The sequence below is a fragment of the Triturus cristatus genome, chromosome 4_2, assembly GCF_964204655.1.
Source record: "Triturus cristatus chromosome 4_2, aTriCri1.1, whole genome shotgun sequence".
NCBI lineage: Eukaryota > Metazoa > Chordata > Amphibia > Caudata > Salamandridae > Triturus > Triturus cristatus.
In genome coordinates, this window is record NC_140586.1 from 678,534,810 (window position 1) to 678,556,613 (window position 21,804).

A 21,804-nucleotide genomic window follows, 5' to 3' on the forward strand; every position below is an offset into this window, starting at 1 on the left:
CATATCATTATTTGACAACAATTATTTGACATAATCTGTCCTATGGGAATCTGGACGATGCATTTTTTTGGATATATTATTATCCTCTTGAAAAATGTATTGTTTTCCATAAATTTATCATCACAGGGTGCCTAAATATTCTGTTTTTAAAAAAAAAAGAAATAATAAAGGGTCCTGGCTCTAATCAGTAAGGCTGAGCCCATATGCAAAAGACCAAACAACAATGCCAATACTGATGAACACTTCAGAAATTGCTTACCAGGTCATAGCAAACAATTCTATGATGCCCGACACTCAGAATTATGAATTCTCGAGTGAAAAAACGTTATTTATTTCAATCAAATTTCACAATAATCTACAAAAAACAGTGTGCTCAAACACAACTAAAAATAACACCATACTCACACTTCAATTATTTTTTTCACCGCAACCATTCCATTCAACCTCATTTATAACCCATACTAGACTTCAACCATCCACACCGGGCCCCAACTGATTACACCATCTTGCTTTACTATATAAGGAAAACCAGGATGAGAGCCCCACCACCAAACAACGATAGCAGTTCTACCACAGTCTTTTTAGTACACAATAAGATAATCAAAATCATGAAATCACACAGTGGAGAGGAATATTTACAGTGCACAAAAGCCAAAATTAATAGAACACGTTTGTTTGGCACAAACAACGCTAGGTCGACACATTTCGAACACAATCGTTACAAGGGTTCTCTTCAGGACCAGAATATCCGGAAAAAAACGAGAGAAAATCTCTAACTATCCAGACTACACTATTTAATCAAATAAAATCGAGAACCCCAGTGTTCTCTCAGCTTACCTTAATCTATCATAATAGAGCCTATTGAACTCTGAGCCTTCTAAATGGCGAATCTGTCTGTGGGCAGAAAATAAAATTCAGGGGCCAGATATTTATAAAAAAGTCCCAAACATAAAGCCTATTGCTGCAGTTAGTCATTGTCTGTATATACTTACAAAGAAGTGGGGTGTCAAGGGTAAACACGATGTTAGCCGTATATTACCGCAAAGTCTTTTGATGTCGATCAGATGGCGCGGCGGTGGATGGAAATATGTTTAGTTCCCACTGGGTATCGATTCTGTTGAAAACAAAGGCGTGCGTTAGGAATTTGCCAGCTTACTCTGGGCATGGCGGTGTTCTCTATGTTGTAATCGAACATACCTTTGAGCCAAAGACAGGGAGGTAGTTCAATCTGTAAATCTCAAGATGGTATTAGTCGTCCTCTATCTGGTGAATGCGGAAAATCATTCACGCCATATCTATGGGGACAAGAAAGACAAAGGGTCTGTCATTGAAGGAATTGCCCGCTATTCGCGTTTGTGGTGTCTTAAACCAGTCAATTTCCCACTACAGCGGACACCTGGTTCTTCATGGTCAGTCCGGTGTCCAGTCTGATACCCAGACTTTTCACGGCCGGCACTGGCGTTGGAGTGGTGCCAAGCTCTTGAGGCCAAAACAGGCTGGACCAAGGAGAGGAATCTGGGAAGAGTACCAGGACTTCAGTCTTATCTGGATTCACCTTTAAGGAATTGGAGGTCATCCAGTTCATGGTGTACCGAAGAATGTTCTGAACATTCTGCTGCGAGTCACAGGTATAATCGATGCGGACTATTAGCTGGATGTCGTCTGCATAATTAAACACCTAGCAGTCTACCTTAGCCAGAGCCTCAATCAGGGGTTGGAGTTAGATGTTAAAAAGCAGGGGGGACAATGCCGAACCCTGCAGGACCCCCCGGCGAAGAGTACCCTGTTTAGGCTCTCCATTATACGAGCAATCACCCTAGGAGCCTGAAACAAAACTTGCCCTTTGGACAGTTTTTAAGAATCCGTCGCAATTGTTCATTCAAAGACGAGTATTTCTTGCATGCCAATAATTTGTCAAACAGGCTTATTGATTGGGGCTACCCAAAGAGACTCTTAAAGAATGCTATGAAGAGAGCATGGTGGACACCACGTGACTCACTCTTGGAGAAAAAGGAAAGACCACAGATGGACAGACTTGTCTGAGTATCTACATTTTTTCCAAATTCTAATCCGTTAAAGAAAATCATCCACCAAAATTGGCATTTTGTAAAAAATCTAGATTGAACATTGATGCATGCTCCTCTCTTTGCGTTTAAAAATGACAAAAGTATTGCCAATCATGTGGTCCATGCAGAGATACCTAAACCCCCAAAACCAACACTTAGGGACTATGTTGGGTTGGCACCTGTAAGTGGACATCTTAAATGTGGGTCTTGCTCCTGTTGTGAACAGACAATTGAAGGATCACTATTTTCACATGGAGGAATACATTAGAAGCACAATACGTTCACTAATTCTAAGTCAAAGGACGTTGTCTATGGAATCATATGCCCATGCTCTAAGCTTTATGTGGGAAAAACCAGCCAGGAAATTCGCCAGAGAATTATACGACCTAAATCGAGAATTAAAAATTTTTTGGAAACTGCCCCGCTGGTTAACCATTGGAAATCAAAAGGGCATGGCGAAAGAGATCTTAAATGGACAGTGATTTCTAAAATTGAAGTTGACCCAAGGGGTGGCAATCTCGAGTTGAGATTAACTCAACGTGAAGCTATGCTTATTGTAGAATTCAATACTGCGGTGAATGGGCTGAACGAATCCATCAGTCAATCAAGAAATTTGTAAAGCGCACTACTTACCCGTGAGGGTCTCAAGGCGCTAGGGGGGGGGGCGCTACTGCTCGAAGAGCCAGGTCTTGAGGAGTCTTCTGAAGGTGAGCAGGTCCTGGGTCTGCCGTAGGTGGGTGGGGAGGATGTTCCAGGTCTTGGCGGCGAGGTAGGAGAAATATCTGCCACCTGTGGTCTTTCGTTGGATGCGGGGGATAGCAGCGAGGGCGAGGTTTGATGAGCGGAGCTGGCGGGTGGGGGTGTAGAAGTGGAGTCTGTCGTTCAGGTAGGCTGGTCCGGCGTTGTGGAGTGCTTTGTGTGCGTGGGTGAGGAGTTTGAAGGTGATCCTCAAGTTGACTGAGAGCCAGTGCAGGTCTTTCAGGTGGGGGGTGATGTGGCTGCGGCGGGGTAAGTCGAGGATCAGTCGCGCTGAGGCATTTTGTATGCGCTGAAGTCGATGCAGGTGCTTGGCTGGGATTCCTGCGTAGAGTGCGTTGCCGTAGTCCAGCCTGCTGCTAACGAGGGCCTGTGTAACAGTTCTCCTTGTTTCGGATGAGATCCACTTGTAGATCCTGCTTAGCATGCGGAGCGTGTTGTATCAGGAGGAGGAGACGGCGTTGATCTGCTTCGTCATGGAGAGGGAGGAGTCGAGGACGAATACGAGGTTGCGTGCGTGGTCGGTGGGGGGTGGGTGCTGGTCCCAGCCTTGTCGGCCACCACGAGTCATCCCAGGCCGAGGGGGTGGGTCCGAGGATGAGGACTTCTGTCTTGTCCGAATTCAGTTTCAGACGGCTGCTCTGCATCCAGGCGGCAACGGCCTTCATTCCCTCGTGGAGGTTCATTTTGGCGGTGTGTGGGTCCTTGGTGAGGGAGAGGGTGAGCTGGGTGTCGTCAGCGTAGGAGATGATGTTGAGGTTGTGCAGACGGGCCACTTGTGCGAGGGGGGTCCTGTAGATGTTGAACAGCGTCGGGCTGAGTGACGATCCCTGGGGGACGCCGCAGATGATGTCATTGGCTTCGGATAGGAAGGGTGGGAGTCGAACTCTCTGGGTTCTGCCGGAGAGGAAGGATGTGGTCCAGCTGAGGGCTTTCCCGTGGATTCCGGCTTCTTTAAGGCGTGTTTTTAGGGTGCGATGGCAGACCGTGTCGAAGGCGGCCGAAAGGTCCAGGAGGATGAGGGCTGAGGTTTTGCCGTTATCGAGTTGGCGCCTGATGTAATCTGTGGTGGCGATGAGGGCTGTTTCAGTGCTGTGGTTTCGTATTAACCCGGACTGGGATGGGTCCAGGATGTTGTTGTCTTCGAGGTGGCGGGTTAGTTGCGCGTTGACGATTTTCTCGATGACCTTCGTCGGGAACAGGAGCAGGGAGATGGGTCGGAAGTTCTTGAGGTCGTTGGGGTCCGCCATGGGCTTCTTGAGGAGGGCGTTGATTTCGGCGTGCTTCCAGCTGTTCGGGAATGTGGCTGTCTCAAAGGAGGCGTTGATGACCTTCTGTAGTTGGGGTGCGATGGTTGCGTCGGCTTTGTTGAACATGTGGTGAGGGCATGGGTCTGATGGTGATCCAGAGTGGATGGAGTTCATGACCTTGCGTGTTTCTTCGTCGTTGACGTTGGTCCAGGAGGTCAGTTGGTTGGTCCAGGTGGTGTTAGCGGGGGTGGAGTCTGGCACGATTGGGTCGATCGGGGGGTTGAAGCTGTTGTGGATGTCTGCGATCTTCTGGTGGAAGAAGGTTGCCAGAGCATTGCACAGTTCTTGTGAGGGCGGGACGTCGTTGGCGTTGGGGTTGGAGAGTTCCTTCACGATGCTGAAGAGCTCTTTGCTGTCGTGTGCGTTGTTGTCCAGTCGGTTTTTGAAGGAGGATCTTTTGGCCATTCTGATGAGGTGGTGGTGTCTACGTGACTGTCTGGTGTACGTTCGCAGAGCCATTTCTTCTCCACTTTCCAGCAGGCGTGTTTGGAGGTCTGTAGCTCGTCGGTGAACCAGGTGGCTTTCTTGCTGGTGTGGTTGATGGGGGTTTCCTGAGTGGAGCGAGGGTGTTGGCGCAGTCTTCAATCCGCTGTCTGAGGTTGCGGGCTGCTGTGTTTGGGTTGGTGGAGGCCTCAGGTGGGTTCGGGGCGAGGGTGGAGGTCAGTTGGTCTTCGGTGACTTTGCTCCAGCAGCGACGGGGGAGTTGTTGGGTGCGGTGGTGCGTGGTTGGTTTCTTGAAGGTGAAGTGGATGTAGCGGTGGTCGGTCCAGTGGAGTTCGGTGGTGTGGTCGAAGGTGACATGGGTTCATGTGGAGAAGATGGGGTCCAGTGTGTGGCCGGCAGCGTGGGTGGGTGCGGTGACGAGCTGTCTGAGGCCGAGGTTTGCGAGGTTGTCAATCAGGGTGGCGGAGTTGGCATCGCTGTTGTTCTCGAGGTGGAAGCTCAGGTCCCCGAGGACGAACTGTCTGAACTATATAGACTTTGAACAACTTGTTTATTGCATTTAGATTGGCAGATATTCCGATCGCCTTGGCATTTGATTAATAAAACTGATCCTATACTTTGGAGCTGTTCCACTTCAGGCTTTCATTTATCTCAATGTAGGCCGTTTTTGACTTTAGACTACAAATCGCAGAACCACTTGCCCCCATAATGCCTTAGGACGGAAAAGGAAGTATAATTATTCGAGACACAGAGTGATTTAAACGAACTGCAAGCAGTTACGGAAGAAGGATTTTACACGGCGCTGAGATGCAATCTGCTAAGGTATGAGACAAGTAAAATCAACCCAGTAGACACGTGTTCAATGCGATACGCGGTATGAAGTGATCACGCTTTCAGTGTTTGAGTCAGTCTTGTCACACATGGCAAAATCAGTTACTCTGCACTTGACTAGTTTAAGACACCACAAACTCGAATAGTGGGCAATTCCTTCAGTGACAGACGTTTTGTCTTTCTTGTCCCCATAGTTATGGTGTGAATGATTTTCCGCATTCACCAGATAGAGGACGACTAATACCAACTTGAGATTTACAGATTGAACTACCTCCCTGTCTTTGGCTCAAAGGTATGTTCGATTACAACATAGAGAACACTGCCATGCCCAGAGTAAGCCGGCAAATTCCTAACGCACGCCTTTGTTTTCAACAGAATCGATACCCGGTGGGAACTAAACATATTTCCAACCACCGCCGCGCTGTCTGATCAACATCAAAAGACTTCGCAGTAATATACGGCTAACATCGCGTTTACCCTTGACACCGCACTCCTTTGTAAGTATATACAGACAATGACTAACTGCAGCAATAGGCTTTATGTTTGGGACTTTTTTATAAATATCTAGCCCCTGAATTTTATTTTCTGCCCACAGACAGATTCGCCATTTAGAAGGCTCAGAGATCAACAGGCTCTGTTATGATAGATTAAGGTAAGCTGAGAGAACACTGGGGTTCTCGATTTTGATTTGTTAAAATAGTGTAGTCTGGATAGTAAGAGATTTTCTCTCGTTTTTTTCAGATATTCTGGTCCTGAAGAGAACCCTTGTAACGAATGGGTTCGAAACTCGTCGAACTAGCGTTGTTTGTGCCAAACAAACGTGTTATATTAATTTTGGCTTTTGTGCACTGTAAATATTCCTCTCCACTGTGTGATTTCATGATTTTGATTATCATATTGTGTACTAAAAAGACTGTGGTAGAACAACTATTGTTGTTTGGTGGTGGGGCTCCCCTTCCTGGTTTTCCTTATATAGTAAAGCAAGATGGCGTAATCAGTTGGGGCCCGGTGTGGATGGTTGAAGTCTAGTATGGGTTATAAATGAGTTTGAATGGAATGGTTGTGGTGAGAAAAATAATTGAAGTGTGAGTATGGTGTAATTTTTAGTTGTGTTTGAGCACACTGGTTTTTGTATATTATTGTGAAATTTGATTGAAATAAATAAAGTTTTTTCACTCATTGAAAGAAAATTGAAAAAAAGATGTTCAAAATAAAAAACGAGAATTTATAATTCTGAGTGTCGGGCATCATAGAATTGTTTGTTATGACCTGGTAAGCAATTTCTGAAGTGTCCATCAGTATTGGCATTGTTGTTTGGTCTTTTAAATATTGTGTTTAACATTTAATGTTGAAATCAGCTCTTCCTCCGGTTTCTGACTGCATGTTCCCTTGTCGATATGTTTTCTATGTCTATCCTACACCATTACCAATCCCTCTAGTGATTGGATGCACGTAATTTAAATGTGGTGGTCCGGCATCAGCGCGTCATGTGAACAAGATCGCGGAGGCGATCGAAACGTGTCTGAGGCGGACACTTGTCACACTTGTAAACGAACAATATGGAACAGTGAACCCATTTTTTTCCGAATTTATTGGGAAACTACTTGCTGTGGTCTGTACCTGCTCTGTATTCCCTCTTTGAAATTGGAGGGTCAGGACTTTATATGTAGATAGATAAATATCTATCTATATATATATATATATATCTGTTTGCAGATACCCACAATCCTTTCTTATTCTAAAATAGGGATGCTCTTTTTTTGGTTCTCCTCTAACTTTTTGGGTAATCCTCCTTCCTCTGGGTATTGTTTCAAACTCTGTCTTTTGTTTGGCTGTGCTCACTCCTGAGGCAAAGTGTATTCCAATTTCGAGTTGTCACCTACTCCAGTTAGTTTAGACATGCGCAGTAGTTGGCCGTTCTCTTCAGTTACGTACATCACACACCCGAGCCCCTCTTGTTTTTGCTTTCACTCTGTTTAAGGGATGGGAGTTTTGAGCGTTCGATTTCCATTTTTTTGTTTTTAGTTGCTGGTTCAAATGAGATGATCATGGTCTTCTGTTGGATGTTCCTTCGTTCACTGTGACTGTAGAAATGTTCTGCTTCGGTATCTCCTCACTTTGTCAAGGGAGATGGATGCACTAGTAATGACCCTATTGCCTATGCATGATCTTCAATACTCAGAATCCAAGTCCTTGTGACAGTCCTTGCATTTGCATCCTCCAAAAACTCATTAGTCTGTTATCAAGGTGGGGAGGTTATGGGCCAGAGGAAGGGGAGGAGCTCCTTTCATGTTATTCCATAAAAATTGGATCAATGGTGTGATAGCTATAACTTTTCTGTGAGTCCTTTTAAAAGTTTTTTTTAATGGATATGTTTTTTCTGCTTACAGTTGGTTAAAATATAACGTCAATCCGTTTTTAGGGACATCAGACTTAGCCGAAGACAAAAAAATATAAAAAAGAAATGCTATCCAAGTTCCTCTGCTAGGATGTAGAGTAGTTTGAAAAGCTGGAACGTTGGCAAGCATACTTTAATGAGCATACAGTTATTTTTAATGGCTGTATATATGTATTTGTAAAGCCAGTGGAGCTAGCCCTAACATCAGAATGTCACCCTATCTCTGCTACAGTATATATATGTACAAGGATATGTGCACATACATTAGACCTTTGTACAACATGTTCATCTCCCTTTGCCTTGTGTTATATCCATAAGAGCTAAATATGTTATTTTTTTTAATTCAATCATGTTTTTTAAAGTTTCACAAACATTTGAATAATATGTCGTTTCAATGGGTGACCCTTACTAAATATCAGAAAGCATAAGTCAACGGCACTACAGGAATGTAAAAAGAAAATAATATAAGCATCGAGTAAATCAAATATAAGACAGTAAATCTGTCATAAATAATTTCGACTTGAGCACTGCTTAAAACCAAATCTAAAATCACTGCACATGGAGGTTCAAAAGAAGATTATCACAAACCAGATTGCATAAGGACACCTGTCCGGACTGGGTCAATCTTTAAGGTAGGGATAGTGATGTGTAACACTTCATGGTGGTTTAGATTTATAAATGTAATGATCTGATCTCAACCACATGCTTTCATTTCAAATTATATCAAAAAGAAATCTGTCCATCCATAAAGAATTAAATTTTCTTGCAAATCAAACCCAGGACCACCGTGATTGAAATATTCTACCTTCTTCCAATTACATAATGCAGATAATATAGCTAAAGCCAGTAGGTCTAACAAAGCTACATCCTTCAAAGGCATATTTTGGGTGGATTAGCATGAATACTCAAGCATGATCAGGCTTTAGTAATGTGTAATTCCCTAATAATTATGTGTCTAATTTCTCTGTGTCGTTTTGTATTCCAAAATCTGCGATTGGTATGCATTCAAACATCAAATGAGACATAGTTCCCACATGTGCGCCAGCATTTCAAATTTTCTACAAGTCCTAGATTATGCATCTTCTACTATGTCAGTGTTGCTTTTTTAGTTCACATGTATCTGACTTGTGCTGCAAAGGAAGACATCTTTGCTTTCAATGTCTATTACCATGAACAAGTTGTGAGTCTGTAGAAAATGTGTAAATGCGAGAAGCTGAATGCCCAGTATCAGGGAAAATACTTTTAATATATCAGAGTGGGTGATTCAAAATTACATTTGGACGAGGCAACTTTAAGCCTAATTAAATTAATAAAATCGGTATATGGTAGATGGAACATGTTTTGCAGTTGGGCATAAGAAAGTGGACATTCATCATGATAGAAGATATGAACTGAATCCCTGTAAAAATTCAATGAGACCACCGTAATGTTTGACCTTCTGTTCTGATCCTGGAATTAGTCTAGAGTGGGGTAGTCAAGGACAATGGTAATTTATGCGTCATCTGCTTGTCAACCACCACAATAGCAAACACGAGATCATGAAGAATACAACATTTTTGTACACACGAAAGTAACAAGAAGTGAAGATAACTACAATGGTTCAATTACTTCCTTCTCAATCTCAAACCACAACTCCATTAAGCTAGGATTCAGCTCATGATTGGGGAACCACCACATGCCTTTATTAGGCAGAAAGGCTGATTTGATAAATCTAGAAACAAGTTATATTCAGTCCACCTCAGAATGTAATCTAAACTGTTTACAACCTATCCAAGTTCCTTATTTTTCCCTATAAAAGATTAAATCAACTGATTAATTTGTTTAAAGAAAATGCCAGTAATGTATTGAAAGAACAGTAGTGACCTAGTCTATAATTTGTGTAAAAATTGCCTTAGTTGCTTAAGTCCTTCCCTACTAAGTCCTATATCTCAGAGACCGTGACTCAGTCACATTCTTCACCTTATCCAATACGGATTCTGTAAAATCATTGACAAATTCCATATTAAATACTTAAAAGAACTTGTCTTCCAATTCAGGCAATAATCACCAACAATTTCCTCTATGCAATGGAGATAAAGAGGCATTATTTCTGACTGTGACTTATTTAATTTATATTCATAGGAATAATCATGTATTTTATCTAATATCACTGAAACAAACTTTTTGACATAATTAACAAAATGATTAATTTCATTAGCATAGTACATTTGTTTAAAGTTTTGTTTACCCCTCATTACAGTAAAATTCACCAATAAATTTGAATTCTTTAAATAAAGGTTGCAAGGTGATCAAGAACAAAAAAGGGGATAAGGACACCGTGACTTCGACCTCTTTATAATCTGGAAGAAACAGAAAAATCATCATTAACACTGATGTTCCCTTTGGGCCATGCCCATATCAATTAACAAATCGCTCTGATCGCATTTTGAAAAACTGTATGTAAAAACAACTATGCCACTCTATTGAAGGCCTTATGTGATTCAGAAATCTAGTATTCTCACTAGCCTAGCATGCCTTTATAAAGCCGAACTGAGATCAAAAGATGATCAGTGGTAACACTGAAATTAATCTATTAGTGAGTATCTTAATGTACATTTTACACGCTGCATTCAAGAGTGAAATAGGTCTATAACTCGATGGCAAGTAAATCCTTACCTTCTTGGCAGGTGAGAACCATAGAAGCCTCAGTGCAAAGAAGGACTAGCTTCCTTTAAGGCAGCAAAGTGAGAATAAAGAGCGAGAAGGTTTATTAGAAAAAAAGATTTGGAGAGCCATCTGGCCCAGGAGGTATGCTATAAGGAAATTGATCTATGACCTCTTACACTCTGCTTCGGCGATATATACATGAACTTTATTTTTGATATCTTCTCCATCCTGATCAGGAGTATGCAGTTTGGCAAAGAAATCTTTTAAAATATTTTTTTTACTCTCTAAAATAACGCAACCGTCCGCACACCTAACTTATGCAATTTTGGTTCTGTTTTTCTTGTCCTTCAAATAATTAGCCCACATTCTGCCAGCTTTGGGACTACCACAGAGTAAATCATCTTTTGGTTTATGTGTCCAACTGTTGACTGTAACACTTATTCCTTTGTTATATTTCTATTTTATTATATATGCTCTGATCTGTGTTTTGTTTATAATTACTTAATATTTCCTTCTCACTTATCTTTAATTGTAATATATTAATCCTATTCAGGGTTACTAGTAGGCCTTGGACTGAGCTGCTATTGGCTACCTTCTTTTCATCCCACACAATAACAGAACTAGAATCAGAACTGCATCCTCTTTAAAGAAATTAATAGTTTTTATTTTATATTTTGTGTACATTTTCTGCAGCCTCTAACAAAGTTAGTTGTATTCTGTCCCCTACAGTCACAAATTGATTAATACCCATTGATCATGACATACCAATGCATGTATGGTCAGATATATATTCTATCTATCCTAGCTTCCTGTAAAAATGTACATATGAGGAGGAAAAGAATCTATAGTCTCGGACCTGTAAGGTTATTCAACTGCCAAGAATCTACTAAAGCTAAATTTGTGCTCCTAGAGATCAAAGACAAGACAGACTTGGGTGGTCTTGACCTGACTCTAGATTATCCCTCAAGAACCGGGCCGTCTTTAGCGCTGGTCGCACCTGCAACAATCTTTGTTGGTGTCCCACTGCCCCTAAAAACGTCCTTCCCTGCAAATTCCCTCACTACCGCACTCTACCATGGCCCCCATCTCGCCATAGTTCCTCCGTTCCTTGAATTTCATTTTTTTTTTAGCAATACTCATACCAGTGTAGAATGTCAGAGCACTTTACTTCTCACAAGCACATTATACAGAGCCAATGAATCATTTGTCTGTAAATTAGTCTATAGGAACTTTTACATAAGATAATGAGGATTACAAGGTGTAGGAGTCGCATGTCAGTCATACTAGAAGGCAGTATATTTTTTAGAGTGTTTGGTTTGGAGAAGCACAAACTCAGGATTTAAAATGTACCACAGTGGTTGGCTTTATTAATAAGAATGTATTTCCACCCAAATGAACCCTTTTTTTAAAAACAACATTAGGATAATGAAAGACTGGGGGTAAAACATAAGTTTCTAACCTATACCATGCAGCTCTTTAATGACAGTTCATAGCTCACTGTTCTATTTTAGGATTGTATTATCTTATGAAAAGCAAGTAACAAAATGATCTCTTTTAGAAAAGCAGTAACCTACTTAACAAGCTACATAGAATTGTTGCCTAGAAACCGATTGACGCACAAAGAATTCTGCAGCAGGTGCTTTTTAAACCAGTGTTATTTCTAAACACAGTGCCCCCCCCATCCCCACTCCTCTGAAACCCCCCACTCCCCTCCAAGGTCAGTGCCAGTTGTGGCCCCAATTGTCACACCGCCCTAGAGCCGACTGCGCAAGAACTTGATCAATGGTGAACTTGAAATCCCCTCCAACTAAGAGTTTTGCATCACAAGGTGTAAAGACTAGTCTTTTTCTCTCTGTCTAAAAAGCAGTTAATTTATGTTAGGGCCATGTGTATTCTCTATCCAGCTGCTAATTTTCTTTTGAGTAATAAGCGATCACCTACTGGCCCTCAGAATCTGAGAGAGAAATGAAAAAAATGCTGATTTTTCCACAATTCTAATAATCCCATTGTTTTTCTTCATCGCCTCGAAAGATTGTATAATCAACCCAATTCGCTTTCAAAGATTTCATTGCTTTCTTAGTAATTCTCGTTTCTTCGAGTAAGATAACTAGTTACAATAGTCTAATAGTTTATGACGCTTGACTAATTCACCCACTTGACATTAAGCGATAAGAATTGTGTTGTCTGCATGATATTAAATAAAATGAGTAAGTATGAAACATTCTATTACCATCTTATTGGACAAAAATATATGAAACTCCCCAGAATACAATAACTTGGTGTCAGCCTCCCATTTCTTACTAACCAAATAGCAAGTTTATTTTGTCTTGAAGTACACTGGGTGGGGGGCGAGGGTTGGGGGAGAAACAAGGAAAGAGATAGAAAAGAACAAATGTATCTGCTGCTATATTGGTGAGGGAAATAGGAATTATCTTGGAAAATTAAAATCCTGCTAGTCTCTCTTCCAACGTACCCCACCAAGAGAAACAGAGGAAACTGCCCAAGCTTGGATCTAGGACTGCCCTCCATACCCTACTCCAACCATGGCCAAAGAGAAAAAAGAAAGGTATCTGTGTTTATACAATGCTGCTGTGTTCAGTATTTTAAATAAATAGTAAAAAAAACAAATAATGCAAATGTGGTAGCTTTTAAATTAGAGCATTGCTGGAATAACCGTGAGAAGAAATAAAAATCTGATTTCAAACCGTGAACAGTATATAATTATGCTGCAGATGCATTCATACTTTCGAACCGATTTGTAATAGGATTAGATTGCTCAACACAATGGATGGGGAAAACAGTTCCTTGCAGTAAATGCCAGATACCAAAACTAGCAAAGCATTGAATGGTACATAGGACGAACCCCCACCCACCTCCCATTCATTAATCTATATTTGATTCTGTACGGCTAGACGGAAACCATTTCAGTTCAACCCTAATGCATTATGGTAAATGTTGTGCATGATAACACTTCAGTAGTAGTGTTTACGTAAGTACATTTTATTGTAAGATTAATTAAAATCTTTACAATAACATTACCTGATATAGTGAAACAATTTGTAAAAGGATAAAAAGCCTCTTTGAGGCGGTAAATACAGAGAGTAGTGATCCAGTTCACGAAGTACTGGTGCGCAGATGGGACCGTGACTTCTAGAAATCAGACTAGAGCTAGACTGAAATGATGCAAGTGCAATGTGAGAGTTGCCAATATGCTTAAGCCCTCCGTCCAAGGGTCTGTTTTGAAAGGCCCAGCAGCTCTGCTTTAATACCCTTCCAACTTCCTGGAAGCATAAGTGAGGAACCTCACTGCCTTGCAGGATAATTTTACTGGATTCCTACTTAGTAGAGCTATTACTGCTGGGCGACATGACCTAAGGTGCAATGCTCTTCGAGCTGGTCATATAAGTTTTCGCCTACGAGTTAAAAGGGCTGGACATAGCAGATGGAGCAGGGGTTTGTGAGTATATCTGCATAAGTGGCACTGGTCATTGGACCAAGACTGCCTCCAATAGGCGACAAGATCCTTTGATGGGAAAGCACCAAGTTTGATGAGCAGCAAAGCATGTTTCCTTACAGCAGAGAAATGAGAAGTCAGGTATTGCTGTGGGCCCCAGGCCACATACGATAGTAAGACTGCCCACACATGGCGTTTGCGAGCAAATGCAGCCTTGTCTAAGGTTCATGATAAGAGCTTTGATGCTCTGTTGGTGATCCGCTTGAAGGCTACACACTAGGGATCCGCCATTTGTAAAATACCGCCCGATAGCATATCTCCTCTATGCCGACGACGCAGTGCTTATGGCCCGCGCCCAGGTTGGACTACAGAGGGCTCTCTCCTTCTACACCACATTCATGGACAGGCTCGGTTTAAAATTAAATACCAAGAAAAGTTTTGTGATGTCCTGTGGGAGAGTAAAAAACAAGAATAGAAGTTTCCTGGCGGGTGGGTGCAAGGTGGAACCTATTACTTCTTTTACTTATTTGGGTGTCCTCTTTGACAGAACAGGCTCATGGGCCCCAGCAGTTAAGGCCAGGTCTCTACTTTTTACGAAGTCCATCGCAGCTCTTTAAATTTTTCCAAAAAGTTAGGAAAAAGACCGCCAGAAATTTTATTGAAGATCTACCAGGCAAAATGTGTAAGCGTAGCAATCTATGGGGCAGTTATCTGGGGATTTCAAGATTGTACATCAATCCAACGTATGGAAAATGCCTTTCTGCGATTTATTCTAGCCGTTCCAACTAGTACACCGGTTTTGAATTGCCACTCCGAATTAGGAGTCGTCTACATCTCTGACCTAATTAAAGCTCAGCCGGCACTGCTATGGCATAGAATTTGGACCGCAGATAGTACGGGACTTAATCGGGAAATAATAAGGACGCAAAGAGTTTAGATAATGCCCGCAAAATTTTATGGTTGAAATATATCGAGAATTTTATGCAGGACATTGATCACCCTGAGTATTTTAATTCGCCCGACAGTATGAACCTTATCAATCGGAAGGATTTTAAAAAAGTCTGTTTGACCCACCTAGAAGGAAACAGGTTGATGCTTGAAATGAAGAAACCAATGGTGGCCAGACATCAATTAATTAATACAACGTGCAATATTCAACCTTATTTGTTATACGTTCTGGGTGGTTATGACAGATACCTCCTGACAAGATTTAGGTTCTGGTCTTTCCACTACTTAATTACTTACCCAACTATCAATGATTGGTCAAGAGATCTATGTCTATACCCCTGTGATAATGCTTCAGCCCAAAGCACGATGCATGTGGTCCTCTTTTGTAAGTTTTATACTAACGAGAGGCATAGATGGTTAATACCACTTTTAAAACAGGGAGGTTGGAGGCAATGCTGCCCTGCTTTTATGTATTTACAACTGTTGGATAATTGTTTTTGTACTGGATCTATGGTGGGCTTCTTAAAGAGTGTATTGAGGACCAGGAAAAATCAAATCAATTGAATTGTGAGAAACGTGTTGGGCTGGAATGAATTAGTACGAGGTGGATTATTCGGGAAGTTATAGAATGTTCATATGCTTAGTTATTTTTTTTATTTATTTTTTTATATAGAATTTTACCTACGAAAGTTGAGGACTGATGAATTGTAATATTAAACAGCTGACAATGTATTCTCTTTTTAAAATGTTTGCATTTATGATTTTAATGTATAAAATCGAATAAAGCTTGTTTTGATTTGATTTGAAAGGCCCAGCAGCTCTGCTTTAATGCCCTTCCAACTTCCTGGAAGCATAAGTGAGGAACCACACTGCCTTGCAGGATAATTTTACTGCATTCCTACTTAGTAGAGCTATTACTGCTGGGCGACATGACCTAAGGTGCAATGCTCTTTGAGCTGGTCGTATGAGTTTTTGCCTACGAGTTAAAAGGGCTGGACATAGCAGATGGAGCAGGGGTTTGTGAGTATATCTGCATAAGTGGCACTGGTCATTGGACCAAGACTGCCTCCAATAGGGGACAAGATCCTTTGATGGGAAAGCACCAAGTTTGATGAGCAGCAAAGCATGTTTCCTGACAGCAGAGAAATGAGTAGTTAGGTATTGCTGTGGGCCCCAGGCCACATACGATAGTAAGACTGCCCACACATGGCGTTTGCGAGCAAATGCAGCCTTGTCTAAGGTTCATGATAAAAGCTTTGATGCTGTATTGGTGATCCGCTTGAAGGCGGCATATTCCATGGTGGTTTTCCATGCATCCTCTAATTTTAGGGCTTTATTTGAATGTTGGATGGCATAGAGCCATGACATCTTGTTGTGGGCCTGTTTTTCAATTTCCTGCCAAAACTAATGGGAGAGTGTGTCCGATGCGGCCAATCTCAGCCTCCAATCCAGTCTTTAGTTTTTCTTCCTGGTTGGTGCAGCTTGTGCTGTGTAACTCCTCCTGTTTGAAGAGGCTCCCTTGAGCTACTGAGCTGACGAGTTTGCGTTGATGCGCCTGCTCCCAGTGAGTGGTACAGAGACCTGAGAAGACTTTGGGCTGCATTTCCAGCACCCCTTGTCGCTCTCTGTGATGAAGAAATGAATTCAGATACACGTTTAGAGTTGCACAACACAGGCTGCCCCAACAAGTTTGAAAGATTAGAGACTACTACTGAAGTAAGTGTTATCATGCACTGCATTTACCATGATGCATTGGGGCAAATTGAGTGCTGGGATGTGAGGCAGTGTCTTCCCACCCCCTACAATCCAAGCTATGAAGGAATGACTGCCTGAATAATACAGGTTGGGAAGACACTGGGTGGGGTATGGAACCCCGGAGATGACCCTGAATAACACTTGATTTTTATTTAGAAGGTACATTGGCATTGAGGACCCCTCAAAAAAGCCAAAGCAGGAAAGATTAAAGATCAATTCTGGAACAAGGGGCGGAAAAAGTAGGGATGAAGCACCTGCACAGGAAGTCAAGGACTTTGTTTCTTGCTCTTAATGAACCAGAACATTATTTTAATGTTTATAATTGTATGGAAATTACTACTTCTTTTGGAGTTAGAAACTACAATTAAATAGAACCTGAAAAAGTAAAAGCAACTACTGATAGGTACATTTTCCAATAATTAAGGGAACTACCCTCAAAATAAGTAGCACATCTGAGTACTTTTTAGGTCTTGCCTCTTTTATCGATCTGTTGTTGAAGACCCATTGTATACAATCTCAATATGAGGGGGGCTTTGAGTCAGCACATTGCTTATTATTTGCTTTCCTATCAATCTTGTTTGCATTTTTTCCCTTGTGGATGGCCTTCCTTCCTCTTCTGTTAGCTTCTTTGCAATCCTTTTGAGTGGATGACTTCTATCCTTCCAAGGATCACAAGAGGGAACTAAGCTGTCTCTTTTTCTTTTTAGCACTCCATGGCATGCATGGTTTTTTTGTACTATTTTCCATGTGCTGCTTCACCCTTAAATCCTTACTCTCACCATGTTGCACCCCATCCCTCCCAGTCTGTCCCTAAAAGCACAGCAACCAGTCTATTTTGCCAGATTTAACTGAAGGGCAGACTTTATCGTGTTGAATTTCTTTTATCTTCAGCTTTCCATTTGTTAAATGGAAGCCTAAGCCATGACACACAAAGCCAGCATTTATGACACTGGGGAGGGGGAGGTGGAAGGGTTCTGCACTCAGCCTGTATTTGAGGTAAAAGAGTGACTGAAGAGATGTGTTCTCCATAAATCTGGTGCAAGTCTGCCTCAGAGCACCTAAATCTTGAGCATGTGTGCCAGTTCATAGTCATGTGGAAAGTAAATTGTAAAATGACATTTGCACAGTTCTGTTAAGTATGTTCAAGTAATTCAATGTTTTCATTATCAAGCTGAATGTCATGCAATAGGCTTTTTGAATCGTGTTCCTGAGTTTCCTGGGTAAAAATTAAACAATAAGCTGTGCCTTTCTTAAAGATTGAATATGTTGAATTCAGTGTTCAGTTTTGAGGTACTTGTCTTTGCGTTACCGTCAGCACTTTAGTTTATTTAACCATGCTTTACAAACCAGCATTGGCAAAGCCTGCAGATATAAGAGCTTGCTGAGAAGCAATTGTCGAATGGCAGAGACTCCAGGTGTGTTTGCTGAGCTTTGTATTGTACAGGTTGACTGATGGTGCACCATTAAATAACTTTCAAAGGCCAACATGCAGCACTGATCTATTTAAATGTTAAAACCTAGTGGTGGAGGGTTCCTGCAGCATCTACAGATTTGGGAGAGTTGCTGATTGCTAATCTGGGCAGGGCAACACCTTTCTGTGCTAAAGTGATGTTTGGGGATTTTCAGAACACAATTGGGTGAATGCTGGTACTGTCCTGGAAAGTCGGTAACATGCAACTGTTTGATTGACTTTGATAATTAAATTGTTACTCCCTTCGTAGTGTTGGAATTTTTATATTTTGATGGTGACATTTTGTAGGAGATGACTTACTTGACAATGCCTGCAGATCCCCTTGAATGTCAAATTTGACTACAATGCTCATTGGTGTCTCCAAGATGAGACAGTGACACAGAAGGCTTGGAAATGATACTCCAATCTAGTGAAAACCTGACTTCCCTGTGTTGAGATGGGAGTTATCTCACCTAGTCTAGTTGAGGCTCCCCCAGAATAAGAGGAAATAGGAGAATCATTAAGACTTACTCCCAAGTTTTGGTGGAGAAGTGTGGCTCAATGATTAGTGCCACAGACACTGATGCAGAGGTCTAGCCCGGGACCAGGGTTCAATTCCCCGCCTCGGCGGGTCTTGGGCTCAAAAATTCCACGGACCTGATAATTCTCGCCTTGGTGCCTATTCCAATCATGGAGTCCCACTCTGCAACTCTGGGCAATAGCTTGCTTAATCTCCACAACGGCCCCCACAACGCTAAGGATGCCTGGCCTCCACCTTGGGGGTGCCCAGGAGTGGACGCCTCACAGGGAAAGCCAGGATGGGTTCCACAGCGATATTCGTACAAGCGCCTTGAGACCCTTGCGGGTGAGTAGTGCGCTATACAAGTATCAAATTTATTTATTTAAGTTTTGTGCATGAGCCTACTTTCCTGATAATAATTGACCACATACTGTCTACCCCAAACCTAAAAGAAGATTTTAGGAAACCGATTAAAGAACCTCCCAGACATACCTAATAGCAGCAGTAAATGAGACTACGAAAGACATACATACACGAGTTGTAAATGAGTGGCCAAGGGATGGTGCAACTAAAACGTGATAATATCGACAAATGAACTAAAATGCAAGGGCCCAAAAAAATGAGTCTTGAGAGAAAGTATAAGAATCACATATTTGGAAGAATACGAAGTCGGGACCTGTATTTAAGACTTTCGCCACACAATACAGAAAGATAATGAGAATAATAAATAAAAAATGCTGAGGTCCGAGTTAGATGAACAAAAGCAGACTACTTAATATGGCCATCCAGAGATCTTACATTGATGGATTATGAAACAAAATACATGATGAAATCAGCCAAAAAAGCACAAACTGTGCTCCATTTAGATATTTTATGGGTTGCCCTAAGCCATACTCATTTAACAATGGCAAATGTAGCTAGTTTCAGAAAGTGTTTTTGACGTAGAGATGAGATATGGGCTATAGCGTTTTGAGGTTAATTTAAACTGCGAGGTAAGGAATAATTATAACCACGACTTGTGAACTTCCCCATTCACAAACATTCGGGAGCACCACTGACCAAGAGTCCCAGAATGTGAAAGTAATGCAGGTTGGTGCCATAGAAAAGGAAAAGTTCTAAGATGACGGGAACCAGTGCCGCTGACCAAACGTGCCACGTGCAGACAGGTGGAAACAAATTAGTTGGGCCAGGGGTGTTTCCAATCAAAGCAACAATGAGCAGTTTGCTCTCCCAATCTCCCTTTGTGGAGTAGCAAGCTCCTTACCTGTGTTGATAGGGGAGCAGCGTGAGCCACTCACTGTAGCTGCATTTAGTTGAACTCCTGAATTGGGCAATATGTAAAATGAATTACAAGCCTTCAAACATGTGAGAGGTCAAAATAGCAGGAACGGGTGCCGTTGTTGCACTAAATGTGAAGCACCTCAGACAATTATCTTAGATTGTTGTCATTTCATGAAGGAATTAAAATTTTGGTAGTGGAGATTGCATGGGTTGTGTTGGGGGAACCAGTATTGTGCTTCTGTTTTTTTTAAAGTACCTTTTGACACGATCTAAAGTAATTACCTCAGCAGCAATAATAATTCTCTCCAATATTGTGTTGCACGACTGTTTTTACATTACAATAAAGCCTACCCTACTCGATCACGAACACAGTCCATTGAACCTCAACCCTGCCGATTTTGCATCATAAAAAGTACTTGTATAACAATTTTAAATATTAACTCTGAACCAGTGTCATCTGCATGTGTTTCCTAGCAGTCCCAGCTGTCTCACTACTCTGAAAGAAAAATCCAGGAGTTTGAGGAACACATAGAAAAACTAAGAAAGGACTACCAGAGTCACCTGTGGAAACTGAGGCGTTTGGATCCCTCCTGTAAAGAGCATCCATGGAAACCACGTGGCTACACAAGGAAAAGACCTACAGATAGCTTGACTGCTGGGAGTGATCAAGGTACTTATTTCAAAGGCTATTAAAAGACTCCTAAACACATAATATAACAATAACTTGCATCTGGCCAGTTTTACAGTACCTGGGAAAATCTTTGTGTCAAGCATAGACTTTAACTGGTTGGGCTGGTGGAGGTAACCTACCCAAAATATGTTAGGGTAAAGGGGTATGGTATGACTACTTTTTGTTAATTGGGCCTTTAGGTAGGCAGAAGGAGGTTATCAGAAATCAGGACAAGTGAACCAATGCTCATTAGCAATCGTACTTCACAGCTCACAACATAGAAATCATCATGCAAAGTTATTTTGAATACTACTTTTTAATAATGTATTTCCCTTCTCTCCACTAGATCCAAAATCTACTAAGTTGTTGCATACACCTGTGCTCCTCAGTGAAGTCAAACATGATGCAGGTTCAGATCAACGATATAATCCGCACGAAGATGACATAAACTACAGCTTACCAGAAGCAAGCAACAGCTCTGCACTGATCAGCTGCTCAAGTGTTGACCATGATGCACAGGACAAGCCTTTGAATTTCAGCAACAAAATGAACCCAAAGTATCTATGGGCAAACTCCCCTTACAGTACTTTGGGAGAGGATGTACTGAAAATGAAGGATATTCTTTTATCTCCTCATCAGCCCCTACCACAGAAAATAGCTACTGACACTTCTAAAAGCCAAGAAGTGCAATTTGCAGAAGCCACTGAAAATGTGAAAAACCTTCCAGGATTAGACTGTTATTCAGCCTCCTCCTCAGAAGATGACGGGGCCTGATTGGTCCTAAGCCAGGTTGACATATCAAGGAGAATACATCTGTATTGTGCCTTTATGAGAGATCATCTTCTGTAGACTGAGAATGCAATTTCAACTCTTCATTAAAACTGTTTTTCCTCATTCCAAAGTCTCTCCTTATTTTTAGTGAGCTGTGAAATGAAGTAGAAATTGGGTTTGCAGCAACATCAGTAATGTCTCCAACTGAAATTCTGTAACATAAGTGTTATTCAGATGATACATTTCTTGCTGATTTTTATGTGTTTATTAGTTTTCACATGACTATTTACACAATTTAGAAATATGACTGAAGTCTTTATTTAAGGCATTTCATTTCCTAAATTGTTGATTGCCTGTTTTGGCATATGTATTAAGTGCACACCTTTGACATCTTGTGTTCTGTGGTTTGCCAGAGGATAATGTACATTCTTATTACGCTCATATATTTAATTAAGATGTTGAATCATCTCTACAGCACTGACAGTAAATGTAATTGTGTATACA

The 21,804-nt window shown here is 41.5% G+C and overlaps 1 protein-coding gene across 1 annotated transcript in view; it reads left to right on the forward strand.

The window, feature by feature from the left end:
• LOC146834892 (uncharacterized) overlaps positions 1–21,423 on the forward strand; it is a 47,243-nt gene extending 25,820 nt beyond the window's left edge. The window contains exons 4-5 of the mRNA XM_085602493.1: positions 20,334–20,529; positions 20,876–21,423. Coding sequence (XP_085458619.1) covers positions 20,334–20,529; positions 20,876–21,303 — 624 coding nt within the window. The 3' untranslated portion in view covers positions 21,304–21,423. The remainder of the gene's footprint in view (positions 1–20,333; positions 20,530–20,875) is intronic.
• Positions 21,424–21,804: the final 381 nt, after the last annotated feature.